The following is a 20034-nucleotide window of genomic DNA, read 5'->3' as shown; positions in this document are numbered from 1 at the left end:
ACTACCAGTTGCCCGCTATTCCCTTTCTCTGTTGTGGGAATGAGCGGATCTTTGTAAGTAGCTGTGTGAAGTGCATCTAGCACTGTAACTTGCCTTGGACAAAGGCACCTGTTGAGTATATCCTTTATTAGGTATTACGAGTACTGTACTTATACTCTTCGAATTGAGTTTGATTCTGAGGGTCACAACAATGGGAACATAAGTACTTTAGGTTCTAATGAATAATTCAATTCAATTCCATTTATTTTTATAGAGCGCTCTTCTCACACAGTGACACAGCGTGCTGTAACACAAGCATAACGGGTAAAAAAAAATCTGAAAATAAATCAAAATAGTTTAATATTGAAGGTACAAGTGAATCAATAGACAAGTGTGAGCATTTATGCAAAAGGATCGTGCAGGTTGCATGGAATGTCTTTCAGATTTTTAGCAGTGTCAAGAATCCCCTTCCCAGCACAGAAACAAAACTCTCTTCACACTTTCAGTGTTATAAGGGTAGTTTTAATTATTCTTAGTTTTTCTTTTAAATACATTCTATAGTACAGATACAATATGTTATGCGATATAAAAAAAACAGTCAAAATGGGTATTTGGATTCCCAGCATATGAAACTTAAAAGTGCCACTTTCAGTCAACTGGGGGCAGTGTTATATTGCTGTATTGGCAATTAGAGGCTTCTAGAATGTGTGTGATTTCATGAAAGTGGTAATGTGATTTCATCATTGGATTCACCTTTGAGGGAACAAAATGTAATGTAATAGGTTACATATAAATCTATGCATCTGTAAAATTTAACATCATGCTTATCAACCTTTAATAAATACAAGCTGCCATTTATATAAAAAAAAACTGCAGATTTCATAGAAGGTTGAGTGTTCATCTGAGCATTTAATTTTATAAAATGGAAGCTGTTCATATGTAGAGTTTTGGATCTTAAAAGAGACAGATGAAGTGTTTTACCAACATCTAGAATTTTTTATTGAAAGTTGAAGATTTTTGGAGCAATAACATTATGTTTTTAGTGTATAAACCCAAATGCCTCAGGATCGACATCAAAATACAATCTTAATTACACATACTATATTACAAGCATGCTTTATCTGTACACTTTCTGTTGCATTTTGTGTATCCTTGGTTTTGAAATATTTGTTGGGAATTTGTTTGTTTATTCAAGAGCACCCAAAATCCAATGAATAGCCCACGCAGTATTCAGTAAACACACTTTGATAAATAGCTGTAAGTTGTTGAAGTGGGACAGGCGGGGATCTATTCTGTTTAAAGGTATTGTTTCTGATATTTCATGACAGTAACAGCACCTGATATACTGGCAATGTACAATTACTCCTTCCTGTTGAAAATGTCAGCACCAATGTATTTTACAGTGTCAGATTTTATGTAACCAAAACTTCCACTGTACATTGTAAAGACAGATATTTACATAATCATTTAAAATACAGAATGTAAAAATGGCAACACAATCCCTGATATAAAATATATTTGTAAACTTTAAAAAACAAGAGTAAAGGAACGAAAAGATAAACATGATTTCAGGCTGCGCAATCTGTGCTCCCTCACAGTCATAACTTAAGATGAGTATAAATTTCTCTTTTGCTTCTCCATGCTTCTTCCTCCAGTCCCTCTTTCTGATTTTACAAAAATAAGATTCAGAGGCAATATTTCACTATACAGACAAAAGCTCAAAAACAACAGAAGAAAGAAAAGAAATTCAAGTCAGTGACAAGTCCATGACACTAAAGAAATATGAAATCACCTGTAAAAATATGCATTTTGTTCACTGCATTTTCCTTGCATCTTTGTTCGGGTATATTCTCTCCTTGCTGGTTTCAACTGAAATTGCACCGGACTCACTCATTCTCGCTTTTAAGTCCGCAGAACTGGCCGTTGAGACATCCGCTTTGTTAAACATGACAGTGAATAAAAAATGTATGTTCGATACGCTCGTGGGGAGGGACATGTGCATGTGGTGAATGAATCTTGACATCTTGAGCAGGATACAAGCGCTCAGCGTAGTTTGACTTATTATAGCAGGGGGGCTTGGTGTGTGATTGAGGTTAGGTATTTTTGCAAGGCTGGGTTTTTACCAGGCACCAGAGCTTGGAGGGCGACTGGGCTCGGCGCTGCCTGAGTGGTCCAGCTCTGCACTGTCACAGTCCGAGTCATCGTACGTGGGCTGATGCTGGAGGAACGGAGGGGGAAAAAAAAACTGTAAATGCCATCGAAAAGTAACAGTGCACTACTACAACTCCCACACTGACTCACTTCTAACGCTGGGTCGTCACATTTGATGATTTGTGTGGTACTGAGACATAAAAGAAACTGAATATGTAGGAAGAGAAGGATGTGAATGCAGAAAGAAGACGCGCGGTTACTGTTAGGCCGTAGCTTTACCTCGTAACCGTTTTGCTCAGCGCTGAGCTGCGTCTTCACTTGGCGGAGAGCTGCTTCCTTCTCGGACAGGCCGTCTGAGGCCTGTGCCGCGTCTGCCGTGATCTCAGAACCCTGCGATAGGAGGTCGTCGCTCTTGTCGTCGAGCCGCTCGTCTGTGTTGGTGCTCACCACGTCCGGAGTGCCGCTGTGAGAGTGGTCGCTGGTGTTGCCTTCTTCGCCGTCCGAAACTGAGAGGTTCTCCGAGCTGAAGGTGGACAGGGACTGGCATTTGCTCATGCTGACTGGTCGCCTACAGCAGACAAGAGCGGGGAGGAGCATGAAAGGAAGCAGAGCATAAACTAGCATAAACTGGCAGAAACTACGTTGCCTGGTATATGTAGTGGATTCTTTCCATACTCTACACTCCTCACCGTCTCCGTGGCAACTCTACCTCGCTGTCAACTTCTCCTTCCTCCTCCTCTGAAGACACTCCTCGCTTCTGGAACATGAACAGAACAGCGTGATGGCTCTGCACATTTATTACGCGGAATCATGCATTAACCCAGGCCTGTACTGCACTTGACCATTAGGTCAAGGTTTCTACAGCTCAGATCGTGATGCAGTTAAACACTGAATCGATCTGTTGCGAAACTGAACTACTTTAGCCTCTTCCAATATTAATAATATTAATACTAGCTGTTTATGAAAACTTACAGCAAGTTCACACTTACATTTATTCATTTAACTGATGCCTTTCTCCAAGGCAACTCATAATAATAAGCCACTTACAGCAATTTTCACATTTATACAGTTGGCTACACCAGAATACGATCTGGGAGCCTAATTCTGAATTAAGCTGTGCATGAAGGGCTGGAGCAGTTTCCTACCAGAACAGGATTCCGGAGCCAGTGTAGTCGAGCTTTTGAGGTGCAAAGGGCCTACCTGTTTGCGTGTGACAGCTGCTCTGTAGAGGATGGCCGCAGGAGTGAGGTGCTGACTTCCACTGCCTCCAGGAATCCCCCTGGATGAGCGGCTGATGCCAACTCCTTCCTCCTTGTCTTCTCCCTCCTGGGGCAGACGAGGAGCTCCCAGTACAGAGTTACGGCCTGCTGCTGCTCCCCTCCCGCAGGGGGAATCCGGGCTGCTGGAAAAGGGGATGGAGGCAGCATCCTCACTGGGTGTGTCACTGCGGGGTGGCGTCTCCACGAGGTCATCTGCGCCGCCTCCCACCTCTGCTCCTTCTTCTGACCCTGTGCCTCCTGCTCCCAGTCCAGAGGCAGCACTCAAGCTGCCGCCTCTTTCCCGCCCAGCAGAATCCCCTTTGCTGCAGCCCTCTGCCTCCAGTGTGGTGGAGATGAGGTCAGGACTGGAGGAGGACATCTTCTTCAGTAACAGATCATGCTGCAGGCCCCGCAGAGCTGCGCTGGGGTCCAGGTGCTGCTTTGTGGGTGTGACGCTGCTGCCAGTGGTGGAGGTGTCACGACAAGAGGAGGATAGTGTGGCCTTTAGCCCTGATAAGTCTCCACTGCTGCCCTTGCCAGCCTTGCGATAGCGCTGCTTCCCACGGCGGGAGCGGCCCGGCGAGGTGGAACCCTTGTTTGGACAGGAGGGGATGGTCACCTGGGTAATGGAAGAATCCAGCTTGGGCAAGATCACTTCAGACTTCAGAATGTCAGGCCTGCGCAAAGGCAAAATGGTTAGTAAGCGGTCACAAGATAGACATGTAGACATAGCAACAGGGAACCGAAATGAAGTGGTTTTAGGCTCAATCCCCTCTCACCTCTTACTAGGTAGTTTCTGGGGAATGTTGCGTTTCTTGATGAGCTTCTCCACAGAGTTTGAGGAGCCACTTTGCTTGGAGCCGTGATGCTTGAAAAACCCAGGGTATTTTTTCTCCAGAGATTGCTCCCTCCTTGGACACAGGTAGCAATTATTTACCTTCTCTGAAATCGACTTAGAATCGTATCTACTGTATATTTCTGAAGCTGTTCAAAACACATTTACTGTATAAGTCTCTAGTCCTTGTCTTGGATAAGAGCATACCTGAGCAACTCCTTCTCCTTGAGCTCCAGCTGCAGCATGACTGCATTGAGCTCCATGTACAGATTGTTCGCCCTCTCCAGCTTCCTCTCGTAATGCTCCCGGATGTCCAAAGCATGCCTGCATGAAAAAGACGTGGGCTGATCTTTAGAAAATTGAGCTGGAAGACGTACATCATTCATCTGCTCTCCAGTCTCCTTAGGAGTTCCGTTAATCTGTTCAGACTTCTAACCTCAGCTCCTCTCTACGCCGTTTAATGAGTTCCTCATCCAGGCGGTGCAGACAGGTACCCTCAGACTTGATCTTTTCAAAGTGCTGCTTTACCTCTTCACGCCACTCAGCCTGTAGGCACAGAAACACATTAGAGCCTAGATGAGTCACTCAGATGACTCTGTCCCATCTGCAATCCCGTTTTAGACATACAGGGTGTCCGTAGTGGAGAATCTAGCATAGATTTCCTTTTTTGCAAACAATTAACGTAGCACAAAGAGTCTGTTTGCTTTCACCAACAGAATCAGTCATAGAGACCTCTCACCAGCTACAGATACCAAAATCAATAGTTTAAAACTTGAAACTTTTCCTATTTTTCTCTTTTTGAGCCAAGCTGCTTCTGATGGACATTTATTGGCAGTGGGCGCAGCAGATCGGCATAGTGGTTGGAGCTGCTGCCTTAGGACTCGAAGAACCCGGGTCCAAATCCCAACTCCAGCAATCTCAAGTGAATTGCTGACAGCGAATATGTATATTATTGTAAATAGCTGAACACTAAGTTGCTTTGGAGAAAAGCATCAGCTAAATAAATAAATGTTAACTGTGTTAATTACAACATTATCTCATTGTATAATGAAGATATTCGTTTTTGGAGACCCTGTCTAAAGGGGTAGCACAGGCTCAGTAAGTGTGGACTCAGCAGTTCTCTGCATACTGCACTCTGGGTAAGTTTGTCTGTAGAAGGGAGTTATGAGGTAGAGTGTGTGTGCCTGTGGTTATTAAGCTAATGGAATTCTCCGACCACACCTCTTCCCTCTTCTCCCATTGCCTGTCCAGTTGCCTTCTTATCCTCCCTCTACCCTCTTCACCTCACCCATTAAAGCAATCAATAGGCCCGACTGGCAAGTACATCTTACTCCCGTCACAAGAAAAATCCATTAGCAACAGGAAATAAAGGGAGGGTGGAATGGGTAGGACAGTTTGTGTTTGCTTCATTAGATCTAATCAGGCCGCAGGCAAGTGCAGAGATGGGAATAGTGAGGAACACTGGTGTGTGAGTACAGTACTCTTGAGCAAAGCACATACCTGAATTGTTTGAGTTAAAAAATCCTACTGTATATACACACACAGGCTGAAACCACTCGTCCCGAGTGGGCTCGCGGCAAACGGGAGCCTAACCTAGCACCACAGGGCATAAGGCTGGAGGGGGGAGGGGACACATCCAGGACGGGACGCCAGTCTATCGCAAGGCACCCCAAGCGGGACTTGAACCCTAGACCCGCCAGAGCGTGGGACCTGGCCAAGCCCACCATGCCACCTCACCCCCACCTACTGTATACATAGATGAAATATTTTAAAGTGCCTTAGAAAACAAATTTGTAAGTCACTTGGAGAGAAGTGTTCAGCCTTAATACTCCTTGCAACTCCACATATCTATGGACTGTATTTATACAGCTGTCTGTTCAATTCTACCATTGTACTTGACCGTCTGGAGCGTTGAGTAGAATAATAGCCCATTTAGAGCTGTTTCGTTACACTGTAGTGAGCAAGCCAGCGGAACCTGGAAATACTGGGCTCTCCCTCTCCCCACAGTAAGGACAATATCATATAAGACACCAGTTATTTAGCATGTGTGGGCTCTATTTCATGTGTGTTGCCACCTGGTGGTTTCACCGCTGTAAAGTGGTACCGGGAGCCCATTATTTATATATTGACACCCTTCTCCAAAGCAACTTCCAGTGATAAGCTGCTTATAATTATTTACCCATTTATACAGACAAGTCATTTTACTGGAGCAATTTAGGGTGAATGCACTGGCCTAGGGTAGTACAGATGAAGGGGAGGGGGATTCAAACCTGCAACCTTTGGGTCTAAAGACAACAGCTCTAGTCACTACAGTACCAGCTGCCCCAGTTAAGCTCTCTGAAGTGCTTTGAAGTCCCTGTGTCCATTCAGCTGAGCAACACTAAAGAAGTGAACGTGACACTGCTGTCCACATGCACCGTCTCCCCAGTGAACAAGAGCGTGAGCTACAGATCGTGTTGTGTGCGAGGATGGGAGCAGCTAAGCGCGTGAAGCTGGTAAGTGCGAGTTGGACAGGTGGCTCGGTGTTTACCAATACGTGTTACTTGTTACAGTGTATTGTTAGAGGAGCTCAATAAAAGTTCAGTCTTGTTCTACTGTGTTTGTATTTTCATTGATCTAATACAATTTCTTATAATGACCCATTTATAACTGTTTGGTAGTACTCCACAATCCAGAAAGGCATCTTCAGCACTAACCAGGGTTTTACTGTACTTGCGTTTCTGCATTTGTTCAGTGAAAGAGGACAGCGATGAGGAAACCAAAAAAGAGAGGCACCTGAGATTTGAAGTAGGTTTCTTGTGGGGTGGACAAAACATCTGCAGAAGCAATGTCAAGGTGAAGCAAAATCTGGCGGAAGGAGGGTCTGTTTCTGGGCTTGGTGTTCCTGTGAAAGGCATAGATATTTAAATAATGTGTACTGGACCCACAGTAAATACAAGGGAATTTGGGAATTGGCATTCCTTTCTGGAGGAGATTTCCCTTTATCCAAGCTGTCTAAATGATGTTCTGATGAACTAATTGACTATCTCCATTCCCATACAGAGACAGCTCTTTAACTCAGAATTTATTCTTAACCCTCAGGTTACGAGAAATTTGACCCATCTAGAAATTTTCTGCATCATAAATAAGGTTCCTTTAATCTGATTGCACTAAGGTTTCATGGATTCCTTCACACTAGGCATCTGAACACGGTTAATCAGTTTACAGTTAATCATCACCGATTTCACTGAATTCCACATATGGTACATCTGTGATGCCCCCCTCAGCAGCACAGATCTTTGACCAGTCTATTCATAGAATAACTCTCCGTTCTTAATTGAACAGTCATTTTCTATAGTCAGCCCCCCAACCCCCACCAAAACCTCCATCCATCCCAGACTCACCAGCACTGGCGAAGAAGGATCTTGAAGCCATCAGGGCAGCTCTCAGGGATGGGCAGCTGGAGGCTGTTGTTACCCACTCCCCAGATTATTGCAGACGAATCCACATCCTTGTAAGGCACCTCCCCTGTCAGCATCTCCCATAACACCACCCCAAACGACCTGGCAAAAAGATGTTAGGGTTCACCAAAAAGGGGCTGAGACCAGCTGACTTTGGAAGAAGGGGATATAAAAAATAAGGAAGTGCTGGTGGAACAGAGCTATAAAAAACAAATGATGGAATGTGGTCAAAATAACAGTTCAGAAAATGTTCCTCCCTCCCATCCCCTAGAGGAGTCATAGTCAAACCTCAACGCAGGCTTCAGCCCCCTTCACCTTCCTTTCCATGCAAAGAGGTCTTTCACCCTCCTTGGCAGGACTGAGTCAAAACTGCCAGCAATTTGACCAAATAAGCATCTGCTTGGGAACCCAATAAAACCACAGGTCTCATGGGTGGGGACATCTAGGTCATGATTGTTATTGATGGAGGCTTTTGTTACCATGGTGACTCCAAGCATATGGCTGTAAATTTGAGAATTTTGTTATAAGACTGGCACCTTACTGGTAATTTCTCGCAATAACTCTCCAGTTATCAAAGAATACTGGTGAGAAAATCCTAGAGGCCAACGCTACTGCTAAATCTGCAACCATAGCCAAGACTCCCTTGTAAAAAGATTTTTAATTTCAATGAAAATAGACAAGTTAAACGGAAAAATAAATGCACACTGTCTGAGTTCACACATTTTCATGGTTCACAAACTCACAGCTGTGATTCTTTCACGGCTTTTACATCAAGGGATACAATTATAATTAAGAAGCACAGCTAAATTATTTCTGCCATTCACAATAAAATCTATTCTGTGGGGAAAAAATAGGCAAAAACAAAATGTTATACATGCTCAAAATGCTGCTAAAGTGTAAGGAACTGACAGGGGTCTGGTGTCTTATTGCCTCATAAGATTCTTTTTGTGTGTGTGTGTGGGTGTGTGTGTGTGTCAGAGCGAGAGAGAGAGAATGCTAAAGCAGGCCGTGCACTCTTTTTGAGCCCCTTTTATCTTTCGGAGTTTAATCTGGTGGGGGGTTGCTACTGTGGAACACAAGAGTCCTGTGATGTTCAAGGAAACTACAGTGGAATAGGATTCCTGCTCAGTTACTGTCAGCATCATTTAATGCCCTGAAAATCTGATCTGGCAATATATTCAGTCCATTTTATACAACGCATTGATTCTTTGCACCTTTAACCGCTGCAAGATTGAAATTTATAGATAGCATTTAAGATGGTGACACTTCTTTTCAAATCCACACACTCTAAATAAATAATACATTGATACCGACTATCTCACCCTTCATTCTTTAACTGTCAATTGACAACGCTCACCTTCAGCATCATGGAAGTGCATCTGGCGTTCTGTTGTGTGGATGTGTGGGGGGCGGACAAGTGTGTGGAGCTGATAATTTTGGCAGCTAAAATGTGGCTCTCCGGGGGGGGTCAGGCCAGGAGGAGGCGGGAGCCCACCTTGGTCTGACAGTTCGCGACAGAAGAGCACGTTCACATCTGGCAGAATGCAATTGCTAGTTCAGACAAAGGATCTGTGTTCGCCTCATAGCTGCAGCTGCCTTTCATGGCTGTACGTTACATTCAGACAGCATGCAGTATGAGTGCTTCAATATAGCAACGGTTGCTAGGCTTAGGGTTACCATGTGCTGCACATGTGTACCAAGGGAACCTAGTAACTTCTGTACAGACAATTTGCAGTCATACAGGGTCCTCCTGTTCTCTGCAGTCTTAACAGGATTCGGAGATATTTTAAGGGGGTTGCCTTGTCTTTCATTAAGTGGAATCAGATGATGAAATTGTCACATAATTTAGCAGTGACATTCTGCTGACCTTCTATCACTAGTACAGTTTGCGGAATTCCTCCTAGGGATTCGGCCCACATCCGGGTAAACGCGGAGCGTGTAACGTGATTAGCAACGGACAAGTTTCCTCACTGATGCAGATGGTCTCGGCGTCCAAGGGTACGAGCTGGTGCACCGGCCTGCACTGTCTCCGCTAGTTTGTCTGCACGCCTTGCATGCTAACCTCCCGTTTCCTCGTAGCAGGCACAAACGGTAGTAAGCCTTAACAAGTCAAGGTTCGCTTTTGTCCCGTTCAGCATTATTACAGCAATTTCCTCTGTGGTTACTTTTCAGTGCAGACCAGCCGTATCCAGAATAAATCATTTTCTTTGACACTTCTGCCAGTGACTAATTATAAGGCCTGGGGAACTCCGTAATGGCTTACCAAGTTCAGGAAACAGGAAACTCAATTATTGTCAATGGGCAGATCTGAGGTTGCACAACCCTGCTACATTTCACCATTCCGCACTCTAATGACTTTACTGCCATTTGGATTGATGTGAGAATTGAGTAGAAGTCCATATGGATGGACAAAGAAGGTAATGGATATATTGACACAAGCATTTCTCAGTTCCTTGTCTCATAACAAAAAATCCAGGTAGTTTTTAGGCAAAAAAGCTATCAAAACCAGACAGTCAACTTTTGGCATCTTCACAGACCACTGTTGAAAGGATAATGACTTCCTCAAAAGATCGCCATCATGGACACGCAAAAAATAGCTTTAATTGTGCATGTTGTGTATGTATAGGAATTTTTTATTAATATTTTGTACTATCAGCGTTTACTCAGCATCCCCTGTTCTTTCCTTCTCCAGCACTCTTGTATAACTCCTGTCCTCTCTGTCAAAGTGGATTAGCTTAGAGCTCAAGAGCATCTAAAACAAGCCATAAATCTTCCCTCTCCTTCTGAAAAATTGGCAGAAGACAAACCCCAGGCATTTATATAAATATGTATATTTCTGTTTTTCATGCAGGTTTTTTTCTAAAATGAACAGAAATCACATTCTCCCATTTCTGCAAATGGAACATGGGCAAAGGGCCAAACTGTATGGCTTTTTGAGTTATTTCAGCCTCTCCAGAGCATCTGGCAAATCAATTATTGAATTAGTCAGCAATCCTTTCAGGTTAGCAGGAGAGGGAGAGACAGTGGTGGAGTCCACTGAAGAAGCCCTTACATCGTATGTTCTGAAGTGCATGCGGATTGATTAAAAGACAAAAATTGTCAGTTTGTTATAAATTTTGCCTGAAATTTAAGTATTGGTCTCCTGAAATGTGTCTCCAGGTCTCTTGCTATATGAAATGATGTAGATTCTGGCTTGAGGAATGTATGCTAATCCTGATGTACATTAAACAAGCTTCAAATTTAAAAATATTCTTACAATGGTATGGTTGATTCTTATCAACTCATATGCTGTTCAAGAATTTTCAGATATTCATCTCCATTCTCAAAGACATTTAGTTCACTTGCAATTTTATTTAATCAATTTGAATAAGGTTTCACTTACTGTTTCAGTTTGCACTCTTGAATTAGCCATCTTTAACATTTACTCATTGTAATTTGCCCTTAATTTTAGCCTTCCTGTCAGTTGCTCCTCTTTTATTCTATAATGTTATTACTACCTTCTTCTCTTTTTTCCGCTCCACCAGTTACCACTCACCAGATGTCCACTTTCTCTGAGACCGGCTCATTCCTGATAACCTCAGGAGCCATCCAGGCCACTGTGCCTGCGAAAGACATCTTGGTACTCTTGTCACTCAGCTCCTTGGAGGTGCCAAAATCAGAGATCTTCACCAGGTCATCATAGGTGATCAACATGCTAGAGTGGAAAAGAACAAAGCCAAGTTTTTGAAAGTTTTTCTGTTTTGCTTCAGTGTTGTTTAGGTAATGATCAGATATATAAAACGAATAATAGTACGTAAACTCACTTTGGGGACTTGAGGTCTCGGTGGATAATCTTGTGGAGGTGCAGGTAGTTCATGCCACCCGCGATGCCCATGGACCAATCCACGAGCAGGGAGGGTGTGATCTTGCGGCCGGCTCGCAGGACTTCGTAGAGCTGACCCTGGGCACAGTACTCCATTATAATGCAGTAGCATGGTGCCTGGGTGCATATGCCCCTGTAGAGACATAAGGGTCAACAAAAACGGTTTTGTATTGTTTAGTTGAGCAATTTGTAAAACCACACGTTAAATACAAATACACTGGCATCCAAAAGCCCAGAGATTTTTCTCACTTGAAGGTGATGATGTTGGGGTGCTTTAGTTTTCGCAGGTGTTTGATATCTGTCTCCTTGATGTCGCGAACCTTCTTGACAGCCACCTCCTCTCCGTGAAATTTTCCCAGGAACACGGCGCCTTGCGCCCCACTGCCCACCCACTGCAGATCTGAGATCTCCTCGAAGGGAACCTCCCACACCTCTGAGGGACAAGAAATCAAGGATACTTCCATGAATAAGTGCAGAAACACTAGGTTAGTATGGAAAGGATAATATTATGTTCAGAGGGATTTAAGGCCATAATGTAGTGAATCAAGTAGATATGTATTTAAAAATAAAGAACATATTAAAAGAAATTGTTTTTCAAAAATAACTGCCAAACATGAGTCTTTACAGGAATACAACCTAACCATTTTGCTTTGGTTCAAAAACCCTTTAAACAGAAACATCAAGTCATAATATGGTTATATGTGCCACGCCCACACCTTCAGACCAACACGGAACACCTGTGACCCAACGCAGACCGCAGCATAAAAGGCTGCGTCGGACAACCAGCTGATGCGGAACCTTGATCTGCCTCCTCATTAGCGACCTTCTCCAGCCATTTCCTGTTCCTGAACGCCTTCCCCGAACCCGTCCCTTGTTCCCCCGATCTACTGCCTCCTTCGGATTATCGACCTCTTGCCTGCACACTGACCTCGCCTTTTGGATCCTCCCTGTTACGACGTTCGCACCTCGAAGACCCTTTGCCCGTCCTCTGACCTCCTCTCTTGGATTTCCCCGAAGACACCACGATTACCGCTCTGCACTTGGGTCCGCCGCTTCCCTCTGACGCGACCATGACAATATGGTTATTATAGAGTTAAAAACATGGCTTGTAAATGGAGAAAATAATTATAAACTATTTTAATACCTTCTCTTAAAGTGAAGTTGTAATTGGGAATCTATGCATTGTTCTTCATAGCTGCCTTATGGGCTTCCTTACAAAATCAAAAAATATCCTCCTTATGGCAACGTTTTTCAGCCTTTACTCTGGTTAACTCCTGTATATGTTGTTTTTCGATCCCGCTAAGCGCTTAATTTGCTTTGCGTTAACCGCAGAATCAATGATGATTGAAACCATGGTGACTCTATAAAAATCATCAATATAAACATGATCACTATAATTTTTTCAGTCTTGTGAAACCAAATCCGAGTTGTTCTATAAACTGCCAAAGTTGCATTTGAACCTTCTTTCCTGAAATTTAAATAAATTAATCAATACTAATTGATTTAATAACTTTAAAGTAATGACAGTTTTTGTCAAAGTCATCACCACACAATTAAAAATTATACCAAGCCCCCCACTAACAAGATTGCTTTAACATTATATGAATCCTACATTCAGTCAAGAGTGCAATCAAGAATAATAATTACTGATTAGCTCAGCCAGAAGTAAAACCATCCCACATAGGGATCAGTCCTTATCAGGGCTAAAAACTACTGCCCATTACGCTGTGGCACCTGGTTTGATTCCCCCTTTAAGGTAAACAATGTGGTGCTACAATAAGGGCCTTGTAGAAATATGCAAAATTCACATACATGCAACACTGTTAATCCCATAGTGGTGTAGGACAAATGCAAAAGCTTTACAATGAATAAAAAAATCATCAGTAGTCCAAAGAATAATACAAAGCATTCAGTGTATATGTGAACACCTTGTGTTAGTAGCAGTACCCACCAAAGCTCCAGCAGAGCTTTAATGAAGAGAAGGAATAAATGTATGTATTTACACCACAATGTCCCCACCGCCTGGATCTGGCTGCCAGACAGGCAGACGGCTATAATCTGCTGAGGGTAATGCGCTTTTATCGGTAAATCCTGCTTATTGCCATTGTGCAGGGCTATGGGGCAAAACTGTCAGCCTTGGGAATAGATAAAAACGAATAGACAGCATGCACAAGGGGTTGGGCCAGAGTATTTGGAAACACGGGATGGCCAAACCCTGGTGGGGGGCTGGGAACAGGGGTTGAGGATTCCCCAGAGGAGGAGAGTAAGCATGTGGGAGGTGTACCATGCAAATGCACACCACCATCATCTATACTGATCTCCAACACCTCTGCCAAAACAGAGCTGACTATATTAAACACAAATTCTTACACGTACGAAGAAATGTGTTGCGCTATCAGTTGATATTAGCAGCTTCAAATTTTCAAACATTTGCAAACACCAGTTATGGGTCATACTGCCCCCGTTTCTCGCTCCTTTGAACTATGAAACAGTCCAATTAGAGCTTCCTCCAGATCCCCTGCAGTTCTTTGGAATTTAGAACCAGTGGAAGGAATCCAAAAATCTCATATCATCTGCAGCAACTAAAACAGCTCAGCTTTTCAAAGAGAAGTGCCCATAAACAGCATCATTATTTTTTTTTTTCCATGTCATTATATGACATTGGTCTTTCTAGGAATGCTCTTGTGCACAAACAGTGAGCGCACATCTTATACTGAGGAGAATTATTTGGGAGGTAGGGAGGAGCAGAGAGCATTGTTGTGTAGGGGACAGTTATCAGACGTGCTGTAAGTAGGGACAGGAGATGCGGACATGAACAGTGGAGGACAAAGCGAGGAGGAAAAAGAGGTGCAATTGGCTGATTTTCCCGAGCCATCTGTCAGGTTGTCACTCATCCCCACGTGTGCGTGTGTGTGAAACAGTATTTGGTCCTTGTGTCAGGTCTGCGTTAATAGAGATGAGAGGCACGGGGTCAGGGTGAGTGAATGAATTAAACATAAGGCAGATTCCGTGCCGGGGTCCTCAGGGAACCAGAAGCTATTGTGGTGGCTGCAGACGTAAACAGGACCGAGTCACATGGCTGGTGGGGGAGGGATGCTGGAACACTGGGAGGCTGGGAGGCTGGGAGGCAGGGCAAATTAAAGGGAGACAGTTCCAAGTATGGGGAGGCATATGCATCATAACCACCTGGTTTTTAAAGGCCTTTTTTCAGTTCTGATTTTTAAAGATGGCTAGGAAATATACTGCATGCTGACGTACTACATAGTAATCATATTGGTGTTTCATAAAGAAATACTATACGGTGTTACGTTGTATTTTTATGAACATTAGCATAGGTTAACGTGATGAAATTCCCCAAAACACTGTAGAATCGTCATGATCACAGTAATTTATTAAGGTTGTGCCACAACATTTAAAAAATGTGAATTAAAATAATCATAGTATTTTAGAATAATCACAGTATTTCAGTAGTATAATCATGCTGGTTCTATAATGGTTTGGAGAAACAAAGCCATGTCAACAATTTGCTGCTCAGAATCATTTTTTGTTTGCAAAAACACACTGTGCAATGTCAAAAGAACTGGAAAACGTTTACAGTGTTTCAAACACACTTGACTGAATTCCCACTGAAGACGTTTTAAGAGAACCTAAAAAACTAGATCTTTTAGATTTTTCTTAATAAACCACTTTTGCTGGGTTATACCTGATGGGTTGGGGACCAGAACACTGCCGGTAACCACACTTGCACAATTAGGAGTTATGAATGCTGCTATAAGGGCCTTTGACTGGGACTCTTTTAGTTAAACAGCTGGGAAATAATAATATAGTTATTTTAGTATAAATTTGTTGAAATAACATATTACACATTATCACAATAGTTGCAAAAATTAATATAAAATACCTAAATGTGTAATAATTTAATACCTTGGCCATGATGTAATATGAAGTACAATGTAAAGAACATTGCAATGTAGGTGTTAGGCCTTTATTTATAAAGATAATTCATCCATCCGAACCGCTCGCCCCATATGGGGCACGGGGAACTGGAGCCTAACCCAGCACACTGGGCGTAAGGCCGGAGGGGGAAGGGACACACCCAGGACGGGACGCCAGTCCGTCGCAAGGCACCCCGAGCGGGACTCGAACTCCAGACCCACCGGAGAGCAGGACCCGGACCAACCCACTGCACCACCGCACACCCCATAAGATAATTCATAGATATCAATATTTATTCTTTGAACACCTGTAAGCAAAGACATGTGTGAGCTGTACCACCTGCACAGAGGTCAACATTTTTGGTAGACTGCACAGGTTCGGGCCTAGATGTCACCATTAGCAAACTTATGAGCGCGATCTCTAAAGTTAGCAAAATGGCACGGGTTTTGTAAGTGCGCCGTCGTTGGCCGCATTTTACGTTAACCATGCAATGGTAGTACATGGCTAGGGAACATTCTACTCTTACGGCTCTTTCTGCAAGTCTACGGTCTTTTATAAAATCCCTCTGTTACTTCTCCATCATTGCTTCTTACCTTCCTGATTGTGCTTGTGCTCAGTTGAATAAGCCTTGCCAATCATAGTCCAGACAGGCTTTAGGCATCCAAAAAGTCCCTCCAGAAAGCCACCACCACCTGACTGACACTGCAGCCTTACGTCGCCGGATTGGCTGCGAACTGCCCCGCCTTCTGCATTCCGCCCAGACTCCTCCCCTGCCCCACCTGGGCTACTTTCATTCTCATGCAGCTTCAGCACACTGTTGGCAAAGTGTTCAGGAGGCTCATCGCTGGGCGTCGGGCTGTGTCCCGACATCGGCCCACCACCTCCGCCCGGAACCACAGCATCCCCTGTGTCGATCGACAGCACATTGCGCAGAACACACTGGGTGGGTGTTAGGTCTGTCTCCGGAGTGCAGGCAGGGCTGTCAGTGTCGAGGCGGCGAAACGGAGGTTCGGACAGTGGCGTGCTGAATCCTGAGAGGGAGGGTGAGGCAGCTCGGGGCTCATGGATACAGGCCATATGCAGCTGTACTCATCGGGGCACTTGGCAGACTGTAGACTAGGGCAGAGACAGGGTAGAGCCAAGCCTGAATGAATAGCTGTGGGAGGGAAAAAGCAAAAGAAACAAGAGTTCCTGTGAAATATTCTTAGCAGTTAGATGTTTGTAAGACTCGTGCCCACCTGACCCAAACTTTCATGACACCGAGTTTCATTTGAAGAACCAAACACGCCATTCTAGGTTTTGTTTTCAACCGTAGATTTTTAAGGATAATTCCATCCATTCACCATCAACTGCTTGGGTCACAGTTGTCCAGAGCTGACTGCAGAAGGATAGTTAGAATGTGAGACAGAGTAAATTCTGGAGGAGATATCATTGCATCATAGAGCAATCACCCACAGTCACGCACACGCATGCACATACAGGCAATTCAGAACATGTGTCTTTGGACTGTGGAAGGAAACCAGAGCACCTGGAGGAATCACATGCAAACATGGGGAGAACATGTAAAGTCCATTTTCACATCCAGAGCTGACAGCAAGAGCACAACCTGCTATCCACCAAGTAACGATAAATATTACAGGTGTTATAAATTACATTCACTTCTGGATCGGATCCCTTTTGGGTTATTGTTTGCGATAGACACTGAAGTGATGACCCGAAAAAAAGAAGTGAAATACAATTTTTTAGTGGGGAACACTAAAACCTTGCTGTTCACTCACTCATCCTCTCTCAATAACCGCTTACCCAAACACAGGATCACAGAACCTTACTGGTTTAACTTTTAAAACAACAATTTAAAGTGTTTAATAAAGGCTGAATTCGGGTGGATATGAGCACGAGTCTGTCAGAACATCTCATCCTTAAAGAGGGAATGAATTTTGCAGTTATTACAGAGGACTGCTGGTGCAGAAAGGTGGGACAGTGGATAGCACTCAGTCTGTGTGGTGTTTCAGTAGGTTCCCTCTGAGTACTCTATTTTCCTCCTGCAGACATGTTCGGTGCAGCCTGAGTGAATTTCCCCACAGCGGTCAATAAATAATGATTATTGTTACTGACATGAGAGGGTAAATTTTATTCAAGGCTTGGAAAGCCCTCAAAACAAAACAAACATGTACTGGCTTTACGTAACATATGAATATGAGTTGCCATAGGCCAATATGTACTTGGTATACACTGATCAGGGTAGGCTTATAATTTGCTGTTCAGCTTTTATTGTAACACTGAAAGACAATAAGCACTGTCCATTCTATGGCATTCTTAATTATGTTTAAAGCGATGTTAATGGAAATTATGCAAATTACAAGTATTCCCCTTGCACTGAAAACTAGAGATTTTCAGATCTTCGAAGGAACTCAGACTGTTTGCCAACTAATCCAAGTCATTGAAAAGATACTGAATGCTGTTGATGTCCTGAAATGAATGATGATAAAAGATCACAGGCCCCTTTACTTGAGGCATATAATACCAGAGCAAATATGACCAAAGGTGTTTATTATTTCCACACGTCACCTCATATGATGGAAATTCTATACTTTCATATAAAAATTGATGTGGAATATTTTGCAGTTTTGTTCATCATTGCCATTAGAATAGGATTCCAATATCCCAGAATATCATGATAAATATCAGAAAACTATAAGCAACAATAAAGCATCAACACAGCTTTTCAGTATATCTTCAATTCTTGGTTTAAACTTTCTACTAATCCCTTTATTTTGGATTACAACTTTGGATTACTGTGTAAACTTTCAGACTATGTGTGAGGCTATTGCTAAGAAAATGTACAGTAAATGAAAAATATGAACTAAGTGCACACCAGTCAGCAGACTTCAGTAACCTACTAACAAGATGAGAAGTTAGAAATATTCTGGTATCCCATTGAGCTGATTTACTCTGATTTACTCTGTAAATAACCAGGTGGCTTAATGACAGCACACAGTACCAAACATGCCAGACTTTCCATTCCAAAAATACTCTAACATGTAAAACAGCAGTCTCAGCAGGGTGAAGGCACTGAAGTGAGTACTATGATCTGTGGATAGAAACAAACGTTGCGTGTTTTTATTGGGGCAAAATGTACTTTTTCATTTATTCCTATTTCCCCCTCTCCTAAAAGACCAAGAAAAACAGAAATGGCCTTCTTCTGCCGCAAGAAAATGCATGTTTATAATTCATCTTGCAAACATGTCATGCGGGAAAGATGGTAACCCTTAATTAAAGGTATTTTTGTGGCATCTTTAGTTTAAAACGTGTTCCCTTCAGTGCCGGAACCCAACACACCACACACACACACACACACACTCATTCCCTTGGCCATCCATTGATTGAGACTCAAGCTGTCAAATCTATCCACCTTTCCACGCAACACACCCCAAAGCGCTGTTCCTTTTTCACACACTCACGTGGGTCCTGCCGTCGAACAGACGCGTTTCTCCTTCGATAAGAGCGCGTGCACACACATGGGGCACTGAAAGGAGGCGGGGGTGTGTACCAGACGCGCGTCTTGGCCACATACCGGCGGGGACCTGGGTGAGGGATGGGGAGCAGCGCGGGAGGTTCAGCGCCATGGCATCGCGCTCGGGGGCGCGCCGGACCCGCGCTGCTCCTCCGCTCACGTCTCCTGTACGAGTTCCATCTGTCACCCGTCCCCTCCGAACCTCCACCTATATCGGTGTACCCCTAACCGAACCCCAAAGCCCGACCGTCACCGTGTCTCCCCCGATGCCCACACATGATACATGATCACGTCCACGCCTGAACGTCCACAGACACGCATGCACACGCAGCGGGGAGGAACGTGTGTAAATACCTGGCAGCCTGGCTGGGACCGGTCAGTCACTGCGTTGTAGGCGCTCCACCATGGGCATGGCTGCGCGCTGCCCTTGCTTTTAATTCCTCTTCATTGCTGTTGTCGTCTTTAGGCAAAGTAATTATTATCCCGCTTTCCTGTTGTGCTCTCGTGTTTATATAATCAGTGTCAGCGCTCGCTGCTGCTGCTCGGCGCATCCCGCGTCCCGCATCCCGCAGCCCTGCCAGCCAGGGAACTGCCCCGCTTACTTCCCCCTTATTATAATTCCCCCTTCCCTTCCCTTCCCTTCCCTTCCCTTCCCTCGCCAGGCTCGTACGTGGCGTGGGCTCTATTCCCCGCTTCTGCCGGGTCGCTCTTCACCTCCCTCGAGAAGGGTTTAGCGATGCTGCTCCTCGAGCCCGTGGAGGCTTTATACTGCGGAGCGGCTCACCTACCCCCCTGAACGGAGCGACGAGGGAGGGGGCGCGGCAGGAGCTGGATACGGAGGGGTCAAGATGTTGGGGTGGGGTGGGGTGGGGTGGGATTGAGGGGGGGAGAAATGTTATTAATCAATGCACCCCCTCGAACCATCACGAGTCTGCCGCTCGTCCTATCAGAGCGCTCCCTCGTGACGGATCAGCCCAGGGAGATGCTGCAGGTGAGAGGCGTTCGGCTACGCGGCGGTGCCAGCGCGAGCGCTCGGCGCGAGAGGACTCGGCGCGCGC

General features: G+C 44.3%; 1 protein-coding gene across 2 annotated transcripts; it reads right to left on the bottom strand.

The window, feature by feature from the left end:
• Positions 1-500: 500 nt before the first annotated feature.
• LOC108928397 (mitogen-activated protein kinase kinase kinase 12-like) lies at positions 501-19826 on the bottom strand. 2 transcript variants are annotated; one of them, XM_018742296.2, is made up of 14 exons: positions 19331-19826; positions 16056-16618; positions 11776-11959; positions 11468-11659; positions 11200-11358; positions 7608-7766; positions 7000-7108; positions 4661-4770; positions 4432-4548; positions 4169-4300; positions 3331-4066; positions 2820-2887; positions 2410-2698; positions 501-2197 (listed from the first exon to the last, which is right to left on the bottom strand). In XM_018742296.2, exons 2-14 carry the CDS (start codon positions 16537-16539, stop codon positions 2099-2101), a joined length of 2838 nt encoding a protein of 945 aa, XP_018597812.1. In that variant the 5' UTR covers positions 16540-16618; positions 19331-19826; the 3' UTR covers positions 501-2098. The 2 variants fall into 2 exon arrangements, with proteins under 2 accessions (XP_018597812.1, XP_018597813.1); XM_018742297.2 differs by lacking the exon at positions 19331-19826 and adding an exon at positions 18924-18963.
• Between the last annotated feature and the right edge of the window lie 208 nt (positions 19827-20034).

The sequence above is a fragment of the Scleropages formosus genome, chromosome 22 (genome assembly GCF_900964775.1).
Source record: "Scleropages formosus chromosome 22, fSclFor1.1, whole genome shotgun sequence".
Taxonomy (NCBI): domain Eukaryota; kingdom Metazoa; phylum Chordata; class Actinopteri; order Osteoglossiformes; family Osteoglossidae; genus Scleropages; species Scleropages formosus.
The sequence above is the reverse complement of the archived record's forward strand: the minus strand, read 5'-3'. Positions and strand labels throughout refer to the sequence as shown.

Bases quoted from the DNA above. Each gene is read 5' to 3' on its own strand.
- LOC108928397 (XM_018742296.2), bottom strand. From the start codon at position 16,539: ATGGCCTGTATCCATGAGCCCCGAGCTGCCTCACCCTCCCTCTCAGGA. The intron at 4,549-4,660 runs GTTAGAAGTCTG...TTTTTCATGCAG, and splicing joins CGGCGTAGAGAGGAGCTGAG to GCATGCTTTGGACATCCGGG. The intron at 2,888-3,330 runs GTAGGCCCTTTG...TTCATGTTCCAG, and splicing joins CAGCTGTCACACGCAAACAG to AAGCGAGGAGTGTCTTCAGA.